Source organism: Coturnix japonica, unplaced genomic scaffold (genome assembly GCF_054131305.1).
Source record: "Coturnix japonica strain WE unplaced genomic scaffold, WE-NBRP24 Scf042, whole genome shotgun sequence".
NCBI lineage: Eukaryota > Metazoa > Chordata > Aves > Galliformes > Phasianidae > Coturnix > Coturnix japonica.
In genome coordinates, this window is record NW_028188945.1 from 2835001 (window position 1) to 2855239 (window position 20239).

General features: G+C 49.2%; 1 protein-coding gene and 1 pseudogene across 2 annotated transcripts in view; both read left to right on the plus strand.

Moving 5' to 3' along the window:
- The window catches only part of LOC146752714 (uncharacterized), a 10503-nt gene extending 6630 nt beyond the window's left edge, over positions 1-3873 (plus strand). The window contains exons 3-8 of the mRNA XM_085531446.1: positions 877-945; positions 1087-1158; positions 1250-1351; positions 2055-2198; positions 2723-2864; positions 3050-3873. Of these exons, the coding sequence (XP_085387572.1) occupies positions 877-945; positions 1087-1158; positions 1250-1351; positions 2055-2198; positions 2723-2864; positions 3050-3146 (626 nt within the window). The 3' untranslated portion in view covers positions 3147-3873. The remainder of the gene's footprint in view (positions 1-876; positions 946-1086; positions 1159-1249; positions 1352-2054; positions 2199-2722; positions 2865-3049) is intronic.
- A 13879-nt stretch (positions 3874-17752) lies between these two features.
- Positions 17753-19942, plus strand: LOC146752715 (zinc finger CCCH domain-containing protein 11A pseudogene; annotated as a pseudogene). Its single transcript, XR_014940432.1, has 2 exons — positions 17753-18870; positions 19497-19942. The product of XR_014940432.1 is annotated as a zinc finger CCCH domain-containing protein 11A pseudogene (transcript).
- Positions 19943-20239: the final 297 nt, after the last annotated feature.

Here is a 20239-nt window from a genome sequence, read left to right on the forward strand (position 1 = left end):
GGGATTCTCACAGTGATCACATTTTGTATAGCAGCACAACGCCACCCACACCAAGCTTCCTTACATCCCTGTGTGACCTGGTACCTATACAGCCCAGTCTAAACCAAAAGGGTTACTATTTTTGCCTAAGCTCAAACCTAGGGAGGGGATACTGTAACCACCCAGGCTCATATTACTATGCCTATTAGGGATGTGCAACTATTGCCTCAAATTGGGCACCTGGGGCTGGGCAGGATAAATATCTACAAGTAGGGCATGGACCCTATGGGTGCATACCTCCTAACCGAAACCCACAGTTGGGAAGATGGGCTGTGTGGGGATTAAAGACAGAGAGAGAGAGAAACATCTGCCAGCAACAATGGATAAATGTAACGAATCCAGATAACCCAGTGTGGCTGTTAGGGAAAATATGGGGTGTAAGTGACTTGCGGAATCAAACTCTATAACACATAGATGGGTTATAAAGCAGGTATGTTTATTCCAGTGCTGGGTGCAAGGGGGATAGCTCCACCAAACTTGCACATGGACTTGTAAAATCGTGACACAGATATAGGTACATCTCATACATAGTCAATGATTTCTCGGAATTCTGATACATATTCAATAGTTGTTTAGCATGCAGACCCCTCTTGTTCTTATCAGGGGGATGCAACTCCTCTTCTGGTATTTACAACATCTATTCTCCTCCTTGCCTGATGACTTCCGTGAGGTCTCACTCCTTATCTGCATCCTTCCTGCTCTCCCAGGCCCCTTGTTTCCCTGTGCGGAAGGGAGAGAATAGTGTTGTGAAGGAATCCCTGGCTTTAATTGCATCCTGCGACCTTGTGGCTGAAGGGATGCTCAGTAGCAGTTGCTTTGTCCTGTGTTCATTTGCAGATTTGACTAGAGGAGTTGATCCAGCTTCCTCTCTGAGATCTGGAACTGAAACTCTGTCGGATCGCGCAGGTACGTCTTAGCTTTGAAATTCTTTAGAGAGCTTTTGCTGCCCGTTTCAGTGCCATTTCATGGCACAGTCCCCTGTACGCTCTGCTACTCAGTTGATGCTGTAGTGTGTGACTGAAACTTTTCATGGGTCTTTGGTTGCAGAAGTGCCCCCAGTGTGGACCCTGCCCGGTCATCGGTTTCCTCCTGTGCTGGAGCCCAGCTGGAATCCCAGCAGTGAGTACTCTGTCTTCACTGACTTGTCTGACTCGCCGCTGATCTTCAAAACTTCATGCACATGATATTTAACTTCATACATTCTGTTAAGGTCTGGAAAGAGAAGAGGATGAATCCAAACGAGGAAAATACTCTCAGGGTTCATCCCGTCTCCTGAAGCGACTGCTGAAGGAAATGGAGAAGGCAGAGCGTGGTGGGTATACTTCAGTCTGTTCACTGTGGGACCTGGGAAGCTGAGGTGTGATATGCAGGTGTGGGCAGGCTGTAGCCTGCACAGCAGGAAGGAATGGGTCAGAGCCGTGCTGCAGCCGTGTTCCATGTATCACCTTGCAGGTGCTGTCAAGCACCAGAGCTGGTCTGCTGCCAGATGGTCTGCATCCAGCCAAGACCCAGAGGCAGCTGCTCCCCCAGCACAACCATTACTTGTCAGAGCTGCTTTGTGCAGTCGTTGGCACCCAGATGGCAGCAAGTGGCAAGCGCTGTGCTTCTGTTCATCCAAAGCCCTCCGTGCAGCTGAGCAAGTTCAAGGCAGGAGAAGCATCCCGAGCAGGGTTGGCTGCCTTTGCTAATGCTGGAAATGAGGTGGAGATGCTAATTCTGAAGGCTTGGACTGTGTGTTAGAGCTTGGATTTCAGCCTGCAGCTACCTGGCTGTGATGGGCTGGTGACAGCACAGAATGTGAGGGCCTTGCACAGGAGCTGATTCCTCAAGAGGTGTGAGGGAGTCAGCATTGTCCAATAGCTGGGAGGGCCCAAATGCCTTTGGGTAACAGAGGGGCTCACAGTGTACTTGGGGGTGGGGGGCCTGGACTTTACCTGAGCTCGGGATTGGAGAAGCTCAGTTTTTGATGAGGGCACGTGACATCCCACTCCTACTGCCCTGCTTTCTTTCTAAAGGAACGGACCAACAAAGTGAGCGGGATGCACTCCAGGAAGGTGGATATCCCACACTGCCGGTCCCGGATGCACTCCAGGAAGGTGGATATCCCACACTGCCCATCCCGGACAGAGGAATGCAGGCAGCACCAACCAGCATGCCAGGTAATTTCTGTCCCATGATCATACGGTGTCACAAACCAGAGTCACTGCGTGCCTGCAGGCTCTTGCTGCCAGCTCTTGCACACCAGGTCAGCAGCCAGACCTGAGCGTGTGAGCATAGAGCACATGTAAAAGAAGCAGGAGTGTTTCTCCCCTGGGCTGGCTCTGGCTGTGCCCTGTGCTGGCTGAAGCCTGACCTTCAGCCTGGGGGGCGTCCCACAGGAGAGCTCAGGACACGCATGCCGGGAAAAGCATGAGGGATTCTGCTCTGTAGCTCTCCCCACAGACCAAGCCCAGACCCCAGAGTACAGCCCCAGCTCTCGGCCCAGAGGAGGACACGGGTAGTGCCTGTGCAGCCTCTTCGTACCCAACGAGAGGTGGAAGCAATCCTTCTTGTCCTCCGGTGCTTCGGCACCAGAGACGGAGGCACCCACTGACAAAATGACCTCTTGGGTCCATGAAGCACACTGAGAGATTATCTGTAGCGCAGCTGAAGGTAACGTGGGACATTGTCTCATTTCTTCCAGGGATGAACACAGGCAAAAGCACAGAGGCTGCTGCTCACACATCTGTGCGGAAGCGCCGCATTCCGGTGACGGTCTCAGCGATGCTGCTGCCTGCGCTGGTGCTGGCCGTTGGTGTTGTGATATGGGTGCTCAAAAACTACCTGTGAGTTGGCCTTTCCCCAGAACACCTTATTGCTGCATTTGGCAATGAAGCATTTGTGGTGCCAGGATCCTGGACGGCCAAATCAGCCGCTGGCAGTACACTGCCAGGACTCAGGTTGCAAAGTCTTTCAAGTTTCCCCTTATTTCCTGTCAGTGAGTAGTGCTTTCTGAAACTCATTCTCACAGAGCGCGCAAGAGGGAAAAGAGAGCAGCAGAAGCAGCAGATGGAGCTGGGGAAGGCAACGAGACAGACTCTGACCCAGTCAAACAAGAGTCTCCGTAATAGCTCCAGTCCGTTCCATTCTGCCATTGAAGAGGCCAGAAGTCTTCAAGGTCATCTGGAAGACCTGGAGCTTGAACTCAAAGCCATGAAAGAGATCCTTGGGAACAGTCCTGAGTGCTGCCTTCTGTCAGAGGATGGCCCTGAATGTGAGAGCAGAGCTTTTGTCCTTCATCCTGCATTCTCCAGGACAGGTATCACCAGCAGTTTGAAGATTCTTAGCTCGACACAGCTACATTCCTGTTGAGGGTCCTAATGAGGACCCAGAAAACGAGCTTCCTCTGACTGCCGGACAATGCGTAATGTCTTTGGAGATGTGGGTGAGAATGGCTGGTTTCAGGGAGAGCTGACAGATGGCACAAGAGGACTGGTCCCTTCCAATTTGGTTGCGGAGCTTTCAGATGATGAACTGGATACACCTGGAGATCCTGTCAGAATTCCTGCATTGCTCCATCTGCAAGACTACCATTGTTCCACTCAATGGAACAACTCGATGTTGAGCAGAATGTGGTTGAGCTCCTTCGGGAACTCTCTGAGGTGACTGACAGCGGAACTGCATAGCTTTATTGTATATGAAAAACAACCAAACAACTGTCCCCTCCCTCTCCCTTCCCCTCGCACCCCCCTACCCTCCCCCCAAAAAAAAGACAAAAAAACCCCAAAAAAACCCTAAAAAAACAACAAAAAACAACCCACCCTCAATAAAACAAAAAACCAAAACCAATTAAAATCTCAACGCTGTTCTTTTTCTGGGATACACTGAGGTGACGCTTCTTCTAGCTTAGACTTTGCAATGAGTTTGTGTCACGGAGTTCTCTCTAGAGCTCACTCGGTGACAGCGGGAACAAACCCAGGGAGAGAAGGAACAAAGAACCTCCCCTCTCTAACAGCGCGGTGCGGGGGCAATAAAGAACTGGGGGGGGGGTTGGCACTCACCTCTCATCGGGGTACCATCCCATTCTCTGCAAGCCACGATGTTGTGGGAAGCTGTGGAGGAACTGCTCAAATGTATTCTCTCTAAGAGAGGGGAGCAGGTATCTCCTAAATGCATATCCGAGCTGGTAAAATGGGCTCATATGAATGGACACCTTCAGGAGGTGGCACTGATGTTCACTGTAGCCGAATGTTGAGAAATAGTCGACAATATGTGGGACTTTGTTATCTCCAAAAATAAGGAATACAAAATAAATACACTGAAGAATATGCAAGCCGAGCGGCAGTTCGCTGCTGCTGTGGTACAAGCTCTATCCGGACCTAGTGCTCAGTCAAGGTCAGAGCTTGACTCCCTGTTACCAGGAGTTTTGTACTCCGTTTGCTCAACAGCCTCACAAGTCAGGGCTGCCGCAGAAGCCTCGAATAATCCCCCGTCCTCGACCTCTTCAACGTCTCTGGCAGATCCGGTTTTGGCTGGTGAGGAAGGTGCGGTGGGGGGGGGCTGAGGGGTGTGCAGAGCAGCAAGAAGCTCCTGAGAGTGAAAGCGACTCGGATAATGGTGGGAATGAGAAAGCGTTGGAGGAACATAATAAAACATTAACTGAGGAGCTGCAGGACTTAGAACTGCGTACGAAGGAGGCATCAGTCTCTTCGAGCGTTTCACCGATGTCTTTACAGCCCCTGTCTATGCGATTCCCCCCCACATGTAGCGATCCTCCACCTTTGCGTTGGTCTGGAGTCATTAGAGGCATAATATTGGAGGGACCGTGTCAAGCTGTGTTTCAGCTCGCTTGCCCGCTGATAGACGATCAGCAGGGAGCTGCTCGGTGGGAAGTGCATCATTGGAAATTGTTACAGCAGGCTGGTAAGACTGTGACTGACTGGGATACGATCTGAAGCTTCTAAGCAAATCATTCAATGGATTTTCACTCAGGATACTCATATGACACTAGACACTTCTAATCTTGTGCGGTTGTTACTAACACCACCAGAATACGTTGCTGGTCTCATCTCAAGGCAGAAAATAGCATCCAGCCTTTATAGTAACTGTGTTTGTGTGTTTCTTTCCTAGTGGAATTGCTTTGTAACTTGCGGTGTTATAAATAATATTAGTAATGGTTTGACATAGTGTGTGATTTTCTGTGTTACCAATGCAGTCTCAAGAATTAGAATTTTAGGCATTATCCATAGATCAAATGTGTGTTAAAGAAAGGATTTGATGTAATCAGTGCTGTAATCTATGGGAATAGCTCTTTTAGTATGTTAGTACTGCTCACTCATGATGTTATTAGCCTATTAATTAGCTTTTCTTAATTTGCAAAGACAAAACCTGGAAAGGAATCCCAGGCAAAGGGATGACCCTGTATTGTAGAATGGATACGTCTCTTACACCCAACTAAGTGGGATTTTAAAAATATGACCATGCATCACTTGAGACAAAAGTGCATACTAATAGAACTAAATTTGATAGTTTATTCTGTTTTCCAGGCAGCTGTTCCACTTGGGCTCTGTATCACGCACTGGCCATGCAGATATGGTGTACAACTGGAAGAAATCCTTCAGACCCTGAATGCAGGAGAGAATCTGTGATGGGTGAGAGAGGAAAGGTGCACTTTGAAGCAGGGAAGGCCCTGCTGGCACCGCCTGTCGCAGCCACCACCAACACGGTTTGCTGTTTCTCAAGGGTCAATAAGTAATAATGCCCCTAGTGATACTCCAGCACATTTGTCCTCTAAAACTGGTTCTATCTGACATGCAACTTCATAAAGTTCAATTATCAATTATTAGCTCAAAGGCATGGTTATGAGCATCCTAAAAGCATTTGTTGCACAAATTTTAGTGGCCATTAAAAATCAATATATCAGAGTATATGAAAGTTGAAGACTTTTCCTAACTAGTGACATGTGAACACAATGGGACCCTCATGGATTTATTTCCAGGTTGCAGAAACTTAGGTTGCAGAGCAAACGAGTTTGTTCTTTTTAGTAGGTTTAACAGTAATGTTGTTATGCTGTGTTTGACTTGTCTCTTTTTTCACTTCTAGAGGATTGTCAATCGAGGTCTTGATTGAGTTATAATGGTTATGTTATTAATATAAGTAGTGTTGTTATTCTATAGGCAGTAGCTTGCTAATTAATAAAAAAGGGGGGGTCGCCGCGCTCCGACCCCGCAGAGCTCCACTCCATGCGGTACTTTGAAATAGGGATGACGGAATCCGGCCCCGAGCAGCCCTGGTTCTTTGAAGTGGGGTACGTGGATGGCGAAATCTTCGTGCACTACAACAGCTCCGGTCGGAGGTACGTGCCCCGCACGGGGACAAGTACCAGTGCTGCGTGGAGCACGCCAGCCTGCCCCAGCCCAGCCTCTACTCATGAGGTGAGTGAGGGGATGTGGGGCTGGGGGGCTCTGGGCTGCCCCTTCCCCTGCTGACAGCCCTGCCTTCCCCCAGAGCAGTCACAGTCCAGCCTGGTGCCCAACGTGGTGGGGGTGGTTGTCGCCGTTGTGGCCATTGCCATCATGGCTGGCGTTGGATTCATCATCTACAGACGCCATGCAGGTAAAAGTGGAGGGGTGTAGGAGGACAGTGGGGGCTGTGGGGGGATTTGAGGCTCCCTCAGGAGCCCTCAGCCTGGCTGTGATGTGAACCTGTGCTGATGCATCTCTCTGTCTGCAGGGAAGAAGGAGAAAGGCTACAACACGGCGCCCAGTGAGTGATGAGGGCAGCGCTGTCCCCCACCTCTGCCCAGTGCCAGGGCAGCATTGGGGTCCCCGATTTCTCCCAGGGTTCCCCTTCCTGGTGCTCAAAGCTGCTCCATGCCCCACAGCAAGAACAGGGCTGGGGCTCATGGCTGTGAGAGTCCTTCCTTGTTTTCTGGCTCCAAGCTTGCTTCCTGAGGTGTTTCTTGTGAGAAGACTCTCAATGATTTATTGAAGTGGCAAGTAATGGGTGCTACCGTGTGACAATCAATATCACTTTTTGGGTATCTGAATATTTGAAAGCACCTTCCTTCAGAGCTGTTTGCCTCCAGAAGAGTGCTCAGGACTGTTTATGAGCGGAAGATCTGGCCCGGGACTAAATAGCTCCAGCTTGGTGTGGGAAATCTGGGTAATGAAGCCATCGTGCCCTGTGAAAAACAGGATGCGGATGGGTATCCCTGCTCCCTCTTATCTGCTGGCAAGGCTCAGAAGATGGGAACAAAGGAATTTCTGCTAAGATCCCAGAGCCAGAAGCTTCCATTCCAAGGAGTGCTGACTCAACTACTTTGGATTCGAGCTGTCACTCCAAAGAGAGCTGACTTGACCACTTTGGACATATAAATAAGTTGGTGCTACCATTGGAAATTGTCATCGTGGTCACCATTAACAGAACAACGCCTGACGACCCACCACGACTGAAGACCAATGACTGAACTACAAACCTCGATGGATCCATGGTGGTGAATATCTCCCTCTTGCTTCCTACAGAGACTCCTTGCTTCTATTTCATATTTTTACTGCATTCCCTTCCCCATCACCCTACACCATAATAGCGTCCGTCCTCCCCTTCCCCATCTCCCTGATAAAGTCTTGTAATAAACTGGTCGGACCAATGTTTGAACCGTTGTTTCTTAATCCCGCACCAGGTATACGCATATCAAAGAACCTTGCCTCCCTCCTACAAACTGGGCTGAGACAATGGCTCTTCTTACCTTACAGGCCAGGAAGGTGGAACCAGCAACTCGAGCACAGCTGCGGTGTGGGGCTGGGGGTTGGAAGGGGTCCCTGTGCTCCTTGTGCTCCTTGTGGTGCTGCACCAGGGCTGGGCTGGGACTCTGCAGGGAGCTGAGGGTTGGGATGTGAACGTGGCCCTATGGGACACCATCTCTTCTTCTTCACACAGGAAGTAACCAAACCGTCTGAGTGCTGTGCTTCAGCCTGCAAGGGGCCAACTGGCCACACGAGCATTTGGGGTCGGTGATGAACACAGCCCCATCCCCTCTACCTCTCACATCTCCCTCTGCTTCCTATGCTGTTATGCTTTTCCTGTGCTGCTTCTTGTGAAATAAAGTGTTGGGCTGTTCTGTGCTCAGCCTGCCTGCATTCTGCTCTGTGCCGTGCTCAGGGTTGGGGTGGATGAGGGGACCTCTCCTCATCCCTCCTCCCCCCACCCCACACTCTTTGCCCATTGCTCCATTTCACACTGCTGCTCTCCTCCTCCCCTTTGCACTCCCTGTGCTATCTGCACCGCTTTGGCATGAAGACGTGACTGGAAAGTTCATCTAGTATTGGGCTGAGCTGTGCTTCCCCCCCATAACCCACAGTGCTGCCACAGCCACATTCTGAGGGCAGACACCCAGCTTCCATAACCAACCATGCACTGAGGCTGAGCTGCCCACACCCCCCATCCCAACCTGCTCCTCTACAAAACATCTCCGCTTTATTCCATACCAATCCCAGAGCATCCCACTCTTCCCATCCTGCAGCGGGGAGCGGAGACAGCCACAGCTCCCCATGTCCCATCGCATCCCACTCCAGCTGCCCTGTGGTCCTCAGTGCTGCAGCAGCCGGCTGTAGGGTTGTCTCGCTTCAATTTAGGAGTGAGGCAAAGGTTCTTTTGATATGTTATGCCCGGGTGAGATTAAGAAGAAGAACATTCAAATGTTGATCCGTTTATTGGAAATACATTCCAGTTTATTGGAAATAATAGACAGTTGATTCCAGGTTATTGGAAATAATAGACAGTTGAGAAGATGGGGAAGGGAGAGGGACAAATGCCAAAATTAGGGTGATGGGGAAGGGAAAGTAGGCGATAGAAAAAGGTAGAAAAGAGCAAGAATTACGTTAAAGCGGGGAATAGTCACCTCCTGAATGCAGCAGCGTCCCATAGCACGTTGTTAACGTTGGTCCGGGGCAAAATAAGCGTAGGGGAGAGCAGCAGCGAAGTAGCAGGCCACAGATCGATGAAACGCAGAGAAGATGGTCAGAATAGCGAGGTCTCAGGAAGTGGAGTCTTGGGCAGCGAGGTCCCTCAGAGCAGAGTCTCGAGCAGCAATCCCAGAAGAGATAATAGGCAGCAGTAGGACAACGGTGGAGGAATCTGAGGTCAGATACCTAGATGCCCACAAAGGTTCTTCAGCATGCAGGCATCTTCTTCAGCATGCAGGTGCTCGCGTTGAGAGGCATCTGATGACAGAAAACATCCTTGTTTCCATAGTGAGGCATCTGGTGTCAAAAAACCTCAAATTTGGGGTTTGTCCGTGCCCTTTTTATCCTTCTTTCCAGCCTTCGAGACATTTCGGGACCGCTCAGGTCAGAGTCCTGTGATTTCCTCAGAGTTGTCAATCTTCCTTGAGATGGGCCAACATGGAAGACCACTTGAGGGACATTAGTCCTCAGAGATGGCCATCTTCCTTGAGATAGGCCAACACAAAAGACCACTTAAGGGCCATTAATCAGTATCTTATCTCCCTTTGGTAGCTCCCCGACTTGTCCATCTCCTAAACAAAGGGATTTCTCGAACCTTGGTTCCTGTGTGTCTCAGTCCTGGAACCTTGGTCAGGACTTGCATGAACTTGTCCATTTCAGCAAACTTTGAGACAGTAATGTAAAAAGCATGGCCTCTTACAAGGGTCCATTGCGGGTCCTCAGTTCGGTGGGTGTCCCCATCTCAGCCATCGTGTCATGCTCCAGCACCACAACATGGTCTGCCTTCTCCAGCATCTGGGGTTGATGGCTGATGAGCAGCATTGACTGGTCCCCCCTGTTGGGTATTGGGTAGGTTTGTGGCGTGGCATTAAGCTGGTACATTCGGTGTTACACACTGTGTGTGAGTCCCGTCCGTTCCCGTGTGCGGAGGCACGGTACTTTCACACAGCAGCCTTGATTTGTCGCCGGATCGGGAGGCGACAGCCTTCATGTCAGAAATGTGGACAAATGCTTCTGTTGTCTGAACCGTCTCGTGGCCCTCAGCACAATGATGCGCTGCCTTTCCAACCCTTCACAGCACTGCTAGGTGCCAAGTGCTGTGCTTTAAGTCTGTTGTACGATGAGTGGCAGCAGAGACTTTCCAAGTGAAATGCTTCATGCTGTAGATAAACAACAACAACAAATACAGCTGGGTTAATGTGGTCGTCTTCCTGTGGCATATTAGTTGAAGCAAAAAAGAAAATCCCCATCCCTTCTTGCTGGTGCTCTTGGCCACCCCCAGGAAGGGCTGAAAAGCTCTTCCAGGTCCTTTCCTTTCAGCCTTTGCTGCAGAGGGTCCCCACAGATTCCATTCCAAGATCTCCCTAAGCCTCCCTGTTTCCTACAGCTGTAGGAACTGATCCTAAAACAGCTGGGCTCTGTTTCCAGCCTGTGGGACCACAGGAGTTCCTCACACCATCTTCTGCAAAGCCAGAGCTGCCCACAGTCCCCCACAGCCACTCTTCCCACTACATACGTCAGGGTGCGGATGCAGTGCGCTGAGTCCCAGATGTCCCCGTACTTTGATGTACGACGTTGACACGGTGAACACCAACCCCGTGTGGCTGCAGTACTTGATGGAAACAACATTATTTGGCTGACCCTTGAGGGAAGCAATTTCCTGACCTGTCACCAAGTTCCACATCTTACAGCTCCGGTCTGTAGGAAGAAGAACGTGCCTGAGAGAGTTGGGCTGGGGAGTTCCTCCGTGGCGTGGAGGCACCGACTCCTTCCCAAGCGCTGCCTCCCACCACCCACAGCTCCTCTCCAGGGCAATGGAGCCAGCCTGCTCCAGCACCTGGACATCAGAAGGCAGGGACAGGGGAGCAGCCCAGAAGGAGCCATCCCTGCCATGCACCCCAATTCCCCACGCCAGCCTGGGGAGATCTATGAGAATAGCGCATAAAAAGCCAGCAGCCCCCACACCTGTTCTGTCCAACATATACCTTTTTAGGCAGTGAAAAGCAGTTCATCGGTGGCATCCAGGCAGAGCACAGGCTTGGTGTGTCCTTCTGCCACAGAGACGCACTGCAGTGGGGCTGTCTGGGCATTCTTGGTGCCACCCACTGGATTAATGATGCCCCCTGCATGGGAAAGAAAGAAGGTGGGGTAGGTATGTGGAAAGGCACAGCACTGTAAGGTCCTACAGGCATGGGAAAGCACGAGCTGCCTCACCCCCAGGCATCTTCCACTTCCTGGTAGGGCAATGGGCCCCTCCATCTGAACTCAGGCATATCTGAGCAATCATCTTCATGTTAAACCTTGGCATCTCCCCACTAGCAGCCCCTGCCTAACGGCTCTGCACAGGTGACACAGACTGTGAGACATGATGCTCACGGCCTCTGCTCTGAGCCACGAAACTCAGCTCATTGGACCTCAGCTCAGTTGAGGACAAACTGCACTTTCTCCATCCTGAAGCTCTGCCAGGAACGTTTCATTAGACCTATTTCATGGCAGTTCCTTCAAGCTGCCAGCCAGCCTGTGGTTGGCAAAGTTTGGAAACGGAGCTGTACTCCTTTTAAAACCAAAAGGATGACAGGGGGTAGCACTGGCATTTGCACCCAGCACCCTGTCCCCGATGCTGGCTCAGAGGATCCATCCTCACCAAACCTTCTTCCAAGGGACGCCCTGCAGGCACCTCATCCCTCCGGCCACAGCATCTGCCAATCACTTCCACATCAGAGTGTTCAGAACACTGAGGTCCAGCAGCCCCACTGCTGCAGTCCTGAGCTATGTGGACACCAGCAGCTCTTTCCTGCTGGCATTCCAAGCGCCGCCTGGGGCTCTGAGCTATGCTAAATCTTTTCCTATGAGTAGGCAAAACAAGGCAGGAGGCTGGAGAAGGGCAGGCCCAGGGCTGCATGAGGTCTGCATTAGTCAGGAGGGTGAAGGTAAGCTCATTAATTCGGGTTTAGAAGTCACAGGCGTGCGATCTCCTTCTCAATTAGCAGCTTTGCTCACACATTCAGCAGCTCTCCTCTGACCTTTAGTGTTGCTACTGGTCTCGAAGTGACACCGAGACCAAAGGGAAATCCCGGCTCCCCAGGGTGAGATGCGATCAGAGCAAACAGCTCAAGGTGACAAAGCACACACGCGCCTGGAGCCGTGTATCCAGTGGTTGCTGAGAGCAGAGCACCCATCAGCACCAGAGGTGCACCTAAAGGGCAATGAGAAGGTTGTCCTTGCACTGGGACAAACTCAGGAGCACATTCACCCCGAGGCTGAGCTCTGCACAGCAGTGACTTGGCTTCTGGGGCAGAGAGCTCTGCTCACACAGGACCCAGCACTGCAGAGATACGGCCAGGAGTGGGGAACGCCTGCACGTATTTCCCTGGAAGATGCTTGCAAGAAAAACACACTGACAGTGCCCAGTGTTGCTCACCCCAGCATTACAGTCCTGCTGGAGAGCCAGGGATGGGACAGGACATGCTGACAAGAAATGACACAGAGTGTGTGATGAGGACCTCAATTGCTTATTATGTGGATAACGTGGAGAGGTCTGGCTGACGGAGCTTCTCAATGTGTGAGTCGGTCAGCATTAGAGAAAGCCAGCATGGAGTTCTGTGAGCTTTTGCAGGGGACGAAGAGGCGCAGAAGCTGCTACCCACCCTTGGTGCTCTTAGAAAGTTAACTGAATCGGCCAAGGAGGAGCGGGAGTTATGGCTAACCTGTTTCCTGCAGGGGTGAACCCCAGAGGTTTGAGACGAAATGAGGTTTGGCAGCTGATGTCACAGACTTCCCAGAGTTTGGGTGTTTCCGTCACTTGCATGTCACAACTGACACATGCAGTGGTTTTCTCTGGGCTGTGGCACAATCTGGACAGACCGCCATGCATTACATAAAAGCGTTGTGCATGACCATCACTGTCATGGGTGTACCTCATGAGTTAAAGACTGACAATGACCCAGCATATAGAAATGCATGTTTTGGACGCTGGTGCACAGCTTGGGGCATTAAGCATATCTTCAGCATTCCCGGCAGCAGCACCTGCCAGGCTATTATGGAGTGTGCACATCAGACCTTGAAGGGGCGTCTTTGTGCGCTTAAAGAGGGGGGAGGGCTGGAGGGGCCTGAGCTGTGCCCACACGCTCTCCTCCTGCGTGAGAGAATCGGATGGGAGACCATCAGCTGACCGAATGGACACCAATAGGTCAGGTCCTGATCAGACCCGACGGAGGGCCATGGCTCCCAGACCTTATGCCACTCCTTGTCATGGGCAGGAAACACGTCTGTGTCGGGACCCCAAGTGGGCCCTGCTGGCTGCCGGCACGTTGGGTTAAGCCGGCACCAAATGACGAGCCATCCTGTGCACCGTGAGGATCCGAACATCTCAGCACCGGTTTTGGTCAACAACTCCTTGGTTAATGTCTCCAGTGCAGCCAGTGATTTGATGTCAGCACTGGGCAGCGGCTGCTGGTAACGGCACAGGAGACTGCGTTGCTCCCAATGTGCCTGAAGGTCCGAACTGGGAATCCAGCCTTCATGCCGGACTGATAGTTCGTGAGCGGGGGAGACCTTGTTCCTGGATAGTCCCCCAGTGGTGGACATTCAGAAGGATTCTGCACAGCCAATATGTTTTTGTCTTCTTATTTGGTTATGGAGTGTGACATTATAATGCACACTGGGCAGAACTGGATTGCCACAAAGATTCTGTACAATAGTGTTACATTGAACTTGGAGAAGTTGTAACTCCATTGTGTACTGTGCTGTTATCTTGAACTTGAATGCACCGTTCTCTACAAGTTGACTAAGTGTTGCCATACAGCATTTCACAATTGTTAGGCAGATTGCTGTTGTGTGCTTTCAGGATTGTAGGCACTACAGCTGCATCACTTTGGTATGTATTTATGACAGCTTAATTGTTTTTCGCATATGTTTAATGTTTGAATCATTTGCGGAATAGCCTTAAATGTGCGAATCACCTTTGGAGTAACAGGGAGTATGCAGGGGAACCTTTACAGGGGCTGGAGATGATAAAGAGGGGGGAGATGTTGGGTATTGGGCAGGTGGTGCCTGCGTGCACCAGGGCTGGAGTCAGGGAGGTCACAAGTATCTGATGAGGCGGTTCTAGATTCTAGAACCCTTCCAATTGTGAGAACAGAAGTGCTGAGCTGTGTGCGTGTTCCACGGTGCAGAGTCCTGTGGCAGTTGGTGCCCGGTGTCTGTGCTGAGCAGCATTGAGGTCTTTAGGATCGTAGGAATCTGCCAGAGAGGAATCTGTTGTGAAGGTACTAAAGGTAAAAAGGCAGCATTTCTATCAGTATTATAGGAGGGAAGGAAACTTTATCCTTAACTGCTGTTTTTGTTCCCTTTGTCATGCAGTCAGTCCAGCAACTAACTTGAGAACCCGACTTCTCCTCTCTTTAGTTTAGATTTGGGAAAATTCCCTGAAAAAAAAATTATTTTTTGGAAAATTCACTAGTGTTTGTGTGAGTAAAAGGTTCCAGCCTTTCCTTACTGACTGTAGGAAATGCTTAGCACAGAAAAGTGCAGCACTTTAATGATAGAGTTCCGAATCACTTGAATTTGATCTTCTGTCTGTCCTGGTTGTAGGTTTTACTGCATTTGATACCTTAAAAAAAAAAAGCAACCAACAAAACAAACGTAAAATACCAAAATATTTGATTTTTACATCAGAAAAGAAAAAAAACCGACCCAAACCCTTGTTGTGGCTGAGCAGAACGTGCTGCAGCTCCATGCAGTGCTGAGTTACAGTATTCAGGCACATGTGTGTGGATTTGTGTATCGATACGCACTGGCATGCTTTTGCTGTACAAGTAACAAAGACAGGGGAAGGTTTTAGTGTTTTCTTCGTAGGTGAAGAAACCTTGAAGACCAGAAATTCCAACTTACAGAATTTGACATTGGCAAAGTGAGGAGGAAAATTCTTCCTACCCCGTTATTCTTAATTGACGGATTCAGTGTTGGTTCAGCCTACAGGAGAAGTGAACTGCAAGGCTTCGAAGATCGCTGTCTTTGCTGAGGTTGTCCAGGTGGGTGAGCTTGAAGACCTGCAGCGGTCAGACAAATGTGTTGGGGTTACTCACTGCTGTCACTCGTGGTGTTGAAGGAGGGGCTCCATTGGAGGGCTTGCAGCCGTGCAGCCCAGGGGCTCCGTGCTGAGTCAGGGTGATGTTACTAGAGTTTGACCAGTGTTGAGGAGGGCAATGTTTTGAAACAACTGCTCCTGAGAGACTGATTGAATGAACAGAAGAAAGCTGGGAAGATGATAGATAGGAGCACAGCTCAACTTTATGTGCTTCTGATATTTCAGTTTTTTCTTGCATGCTCAGCTTCTTTCTGCTCCTGTGGCCTTTGCCTTGCAGGTTGTTTTCCTGAATTTAAGCTTTTACTGGGTGAATGTTGTGTAGGGGGGAATTTCTTTGTTCGCCCAGTAGCCAGTTGGATGGGCAACTGGAGACTCAGCATTTATCTGTGTGGGTTTTCAGCCTTGCTTGCCATCTTTGTGCAGTGGTTGTAAGGTTAGGATCAAAGTTTTGAATCGATCCTTTTCTTCCTGTAGCTACTCTGCTGAGTCCACCAGAGTCTGCAGGTGACGATCTGAGGGCAGCTCAGATAACAGTGCAGCAGAGCAAGCTTTCTGTGCACTCCGATCCCTTTCCACAGTCATTGGAAGTGATGGAAGTGGAAAAGTCAGAGACTGTCCCAAGCCCGACACATCCTCCCGTTGTCATCAATTCTGCACATGATGACAAATGTGATGGTGAGTGTGGTTGATTTCCTGGTTCTCTAGTAGTTAATCTATTCACATAGGCTGCTTCTATGGGTTTACCAGGTAAGTGTAGCTGTTTAAATAAAGAACCCATCTGTAGTCACTTACATTTGTACTTAAGAATATTAACTGTGGGCTGAAGTGTCATTGTATGAGCTACATAAATATGGGAAATCTGATTGAATTCCTACCGCGTAACTGAAGAGACTGATTTTTTCTTTCCTTGTACAGACCAGCTTTCTAAGGAGAGAGAAGGAATAAAAACACCTATCCAGCAACCAGCTAAAGAAAACCATCATGGATCGCGGATCATTTCCATCAGGAAATCTAATGCTGATACCAAACAAGGTATTCCAGGATTAATCAGAAGCACTTGCCAATTAACTCCAAAGCAATTTATCGAACAAACACAACAGAACATAGGGTTGCTGAATGGACTCGGCTATTTCCATGATCTTGTTCCTACCTTGTAACTTCATGTGCCTTTCAGATTAGGAAGGTAAACTCCTTTGTTTACAGCATTAGAGCACGACGAGGCCACAGCATGGAGTTTAAGTGCCTGTATGTGCATCTTTCCAACCAGTGGTGAAAGCCACATTTGCTGATAGAGGAATCTAATGTCGTGTGGATGGGATAAAGTAAGGGATAAAGCCTACTTTTAATATCCAGAAGGATGAAAGGAGGGCAGCAGACAGACGTCAGGTCCATGGTGCTCTTAGCTGTGGGGAGAGCTGACAGGGTTTGTTCTGCATGCTTCTGAGCAGGAGGCAGTTTGCAGAGCTGTGGTCCTCAGCGTGTGCCTCTGTCCTTCAGTCTCATTCACTGCTCTGTGTTCCCAGATGACAGTCTGAATTTTGGAATAAAAACACTTGAAGAAATCAGACTGAAGAAACAAAAGGATAAAACCAAACAACAAAGTGGTGAGTTCATATGCCCTACTTTGTTATCCTTCTGATAATACTCAGATAGCTGGCACTGTGTTGGGGAATAGAGCCGTGCAGTGGTTGTTGCACATTGGACAGTAGTGAGTAACAAATGCGCTTTGGTCTTTGTGACGGTTCTGTCAGGTTTGTTTTTGTTGTTGGCAGTGGCTTTTCTTTTTCCTGTTGTAAACACTGTCTGTTTGTTCACTTGGATCAGAAGGGCCTTCAGGAGCTCCTGCTCATCAGCTCCAATCTCAAACTGTTCCTGTGCCGAAGAAGGAGAATGTGCGGACACTGGTCAGAACTGTGACGCTGTCTGCAAAGCAGGGTAATGATGAGTACCTTTGTTTCCATTTGGTGGCTGCTAAGTGGAATGGATAAATTACAATTGGGACTTACCCTGAGTGCATTACAGTTGCAATGTTATTTTCTGTCAGGGCTGTCAAAGTGGTGTCTTTGTTTTGGGTGGGAAATGAGCTCACAGGTCAGTAATTCTGTTGGTTTCTGTCAAATAAGCACTTTGTTTTTCTTTGTTTTAGGGGAGGTGCCTGTGATTAAACTGAATATTGCTGATAAACCTGGAAAACAGGAATCCTCTGTAGGTAAGGGCTGCTTGTGAGCTGCTGTTTGGCTGCCTCCACGTAAATGGGAGAGCACTGCTGAAGCAGGAGGGAGGAAAGTGTGTCGTGGGTCTGTGATGACTCCAAGTGGCACACAAGTGTAGCAGCTGGAAGGTGAATTTGAGAACATACACTTGGAGAAACCAGAGTTTGTGGTTGATTTGTAAAAATCTTTCTCCAAAGGAATTATCTTAGGAATGTTGTTGTTTTCTCTCTGTAGCTGATGTCAGTGGCCTTCCGCTGAAGCGCAGCCTCGCAGAAAGGCTGGGGAAGAAGATCAAGATTGACAGAGCACCAAGGAGAGGTAAATGGTCATTGGTGTTTGCTGCACAGATTCTCTAGGCTTTCTGCTTATTCTTTCTCAGGAGCGTTGTTGTTGGGAACACGTATATTCTGTAATATTATGACAAATCTGGAAACTTAAGCTCTCGTTGGACTCTCATTTAATCACTATGCTTCTCCTTTCTTGATGATGGCAGAGAAGGGTGCCAAGCCAGCAGGGGAGATCCATGTCAAGACTCTGGAAGAGATCCGTCTTGAAAGAGCGAATCAGCGAGGAGAAACCCCAGCTGCCCCCCAGGCAGAAGGGTGCTGTAAGGTGGAGGATCCCAGCTCCGGGGTGAGGCCTTCCCCTGCAGTTCACATTAAAACCTACTCGGAAGCCCTGGCTGAAAGGAAACACAAAGGACTGGAGGATGAGAAGCAAAATGTAGAAGAGCTTCTTACTGAGAAGAGAGCTGAGGGTAAATGCAAGAACGAGAGAATTATCCCTCCACCTGGGCCGGGTAACGTGAAACTGGAAGAGCCACGGCGTAAAATCAAGAGATTGGAAGAAATTCATATTAAAACTTTGGAAGAAATCAAGCAGGAGAAAGCCCTGCGGATGCAGCAGGTCGCAAAGCCAGCAGGTAAGGAGGTGCTTCACTGTCTGCTCTGCCAAAGTGCTTCCCCTGTCAAGCAAATGGATTTTGCTTAGAATTGCCTGGGCTGTTTCTTACAACATGCAAAGGCAGGAAGTGCCAGGATGTCCATCCATGTGTTTTTCCATTGAATCCGTGGTGTCTGTCTGCTTTATTCTGGAAAATTCATTCGCTGTGAGGTTTTGTAATTCAGTTTCTCTTGTACATTTTTTTTTCTGCCATGTTTTTGGTGTAGCATGTTCTGTGTGTTGATGCCAAGGTTGCCTTCATCTTTGGCGTGTGTTGCTTAGTTTGATATGTAAATGTATTTGAAAAGCATGGATTGACTCCTCAACATGGGGGCCAACCTCTGTCAGAAAGGTCAGGGGGGTGAATTATTCATTGGGGAGGTGAGAGAGGCTTTGTGATGAGACAGCATGTGAAGGAGGGAAGAGCTTGGATACTGTATGGACTGCGAGATGTCGCCTCTGTGCTTTGTTATTGAATGTGAGGAAATAAGCACATGGAGGAAACACTGGCACTCAGGTTTCTTTCTATGCTTGCTGTTGACCAAGTGATTTTCTTTTTCCTTGTTTTAAAGCACCTGGAAGAGAAGAGAAAAAGACTGTGGGATGGAGCAGGGCTGCTCCCAAAGCTGTCTCTTCACCCGCAGAGGTGAGTCCCTTCTGAAGATGGACACATTGACACAATTTCTTCACATGTTCTCATGTCTCACTGCTCACCATGTGCCACCATCATGAGTGCATTCCTACCTTCCTGCCTTTGGTGAAGAGCTGCAGCCATGTTTCACAATCCTGGTACTTTCAATGGCTTTCCCAGACAGCTTTGCACTCCTCAAACTCAGAATTGATCTGATTGTATCTGGCAGTGAGGCAGTAACCCTGCTGGCACCAGGTACAACTTGTGAGGTTAACGTGGGAGCGCTGGATACAAAAAGGCCACAATGGCTTCGTGTTCAATGAAATCAGACTGTGGGTGGATATTGTGTAGGGGAACAGGAATGACTTTCTGTTGCTCAGATAGAATGTGGTAGGTAACAACTCCAGTACTGCGCTGATTTAAACGAGCTTGCTTTGTTAATTGCACACGTTTGAAACAGTGTTTTCACAGCAAAGCATGGATCTTGTTATAGGGAGGCATTTATGAAAGGGTCAGTGACCCAAGTGACAGGAATGTACTGTTCCAGGTGCAGCCGTTTTTGCAATATCTCCAATCTGATTTCCTTCATACACTCCCCCTGGTGTCTGTTCTTATTTTGCACTTACTTTATTTCTTTTTAGCCCTGGGATCAGAGTACACCAAATTCTAGAGCTCAAGCAAAGAGCCTTGAGGGGGCAATAAAGGAGAAGCTGCAGCTGAGACAACCAAAGAAGCTGAAGAAGGAAGTGGCTGCTGTGCCGGCTGCAGCTAAAGAAACAGTCAAAGGTAAAAGTGCAGAGCTTAATAGTCCTGAATCCACCCTTCATGTTCAGCTTATCAGCTTGCAAAGGCCTAAGTGAAATCTCAGCACGGTGGGCAACAGCATTGCCAGGGAAACCATCAGCCCAACCTCAGGAGCAGAGAACTATGAATGAGTGTTGAGTGTGAGGTGGTCCTCGGAAGTAAAGGGACCTGAGTTGTCATGGTGGGTGCGTGCCTTTGCTTAGTGCTAGAAAGGGAAATGCTTATTTTCTTAGTTCACTTGTGTTCCTTCCAGCCAGACTTCAGCTTGAGAACGAGGGACAGACAGTGGCACTGAGCTGCAGACTTACCTGTGTGATAAACCCCTGGATGTATTTTGTGGGTCTGTTGTGGCTTGCACAGCGTCTGGTTGCACACTCTTGTCTGTAGCTCCTGCTTTTTCCTTTCTCTAGAGGGACCATGTATTGCTTTCTCCTGCTGTATGGCTGTTTCCCTTGTCTGGGTTATAATATGGTGTAGCTCTGCAGTTTCTTTGTTTCTTTGGTGGGACTGTTGGTATGCAGCACTTACTGTGGAAGATATTGCTGAGATTTGTGGAAAGAGCAATGTAATTTTGCTGGCC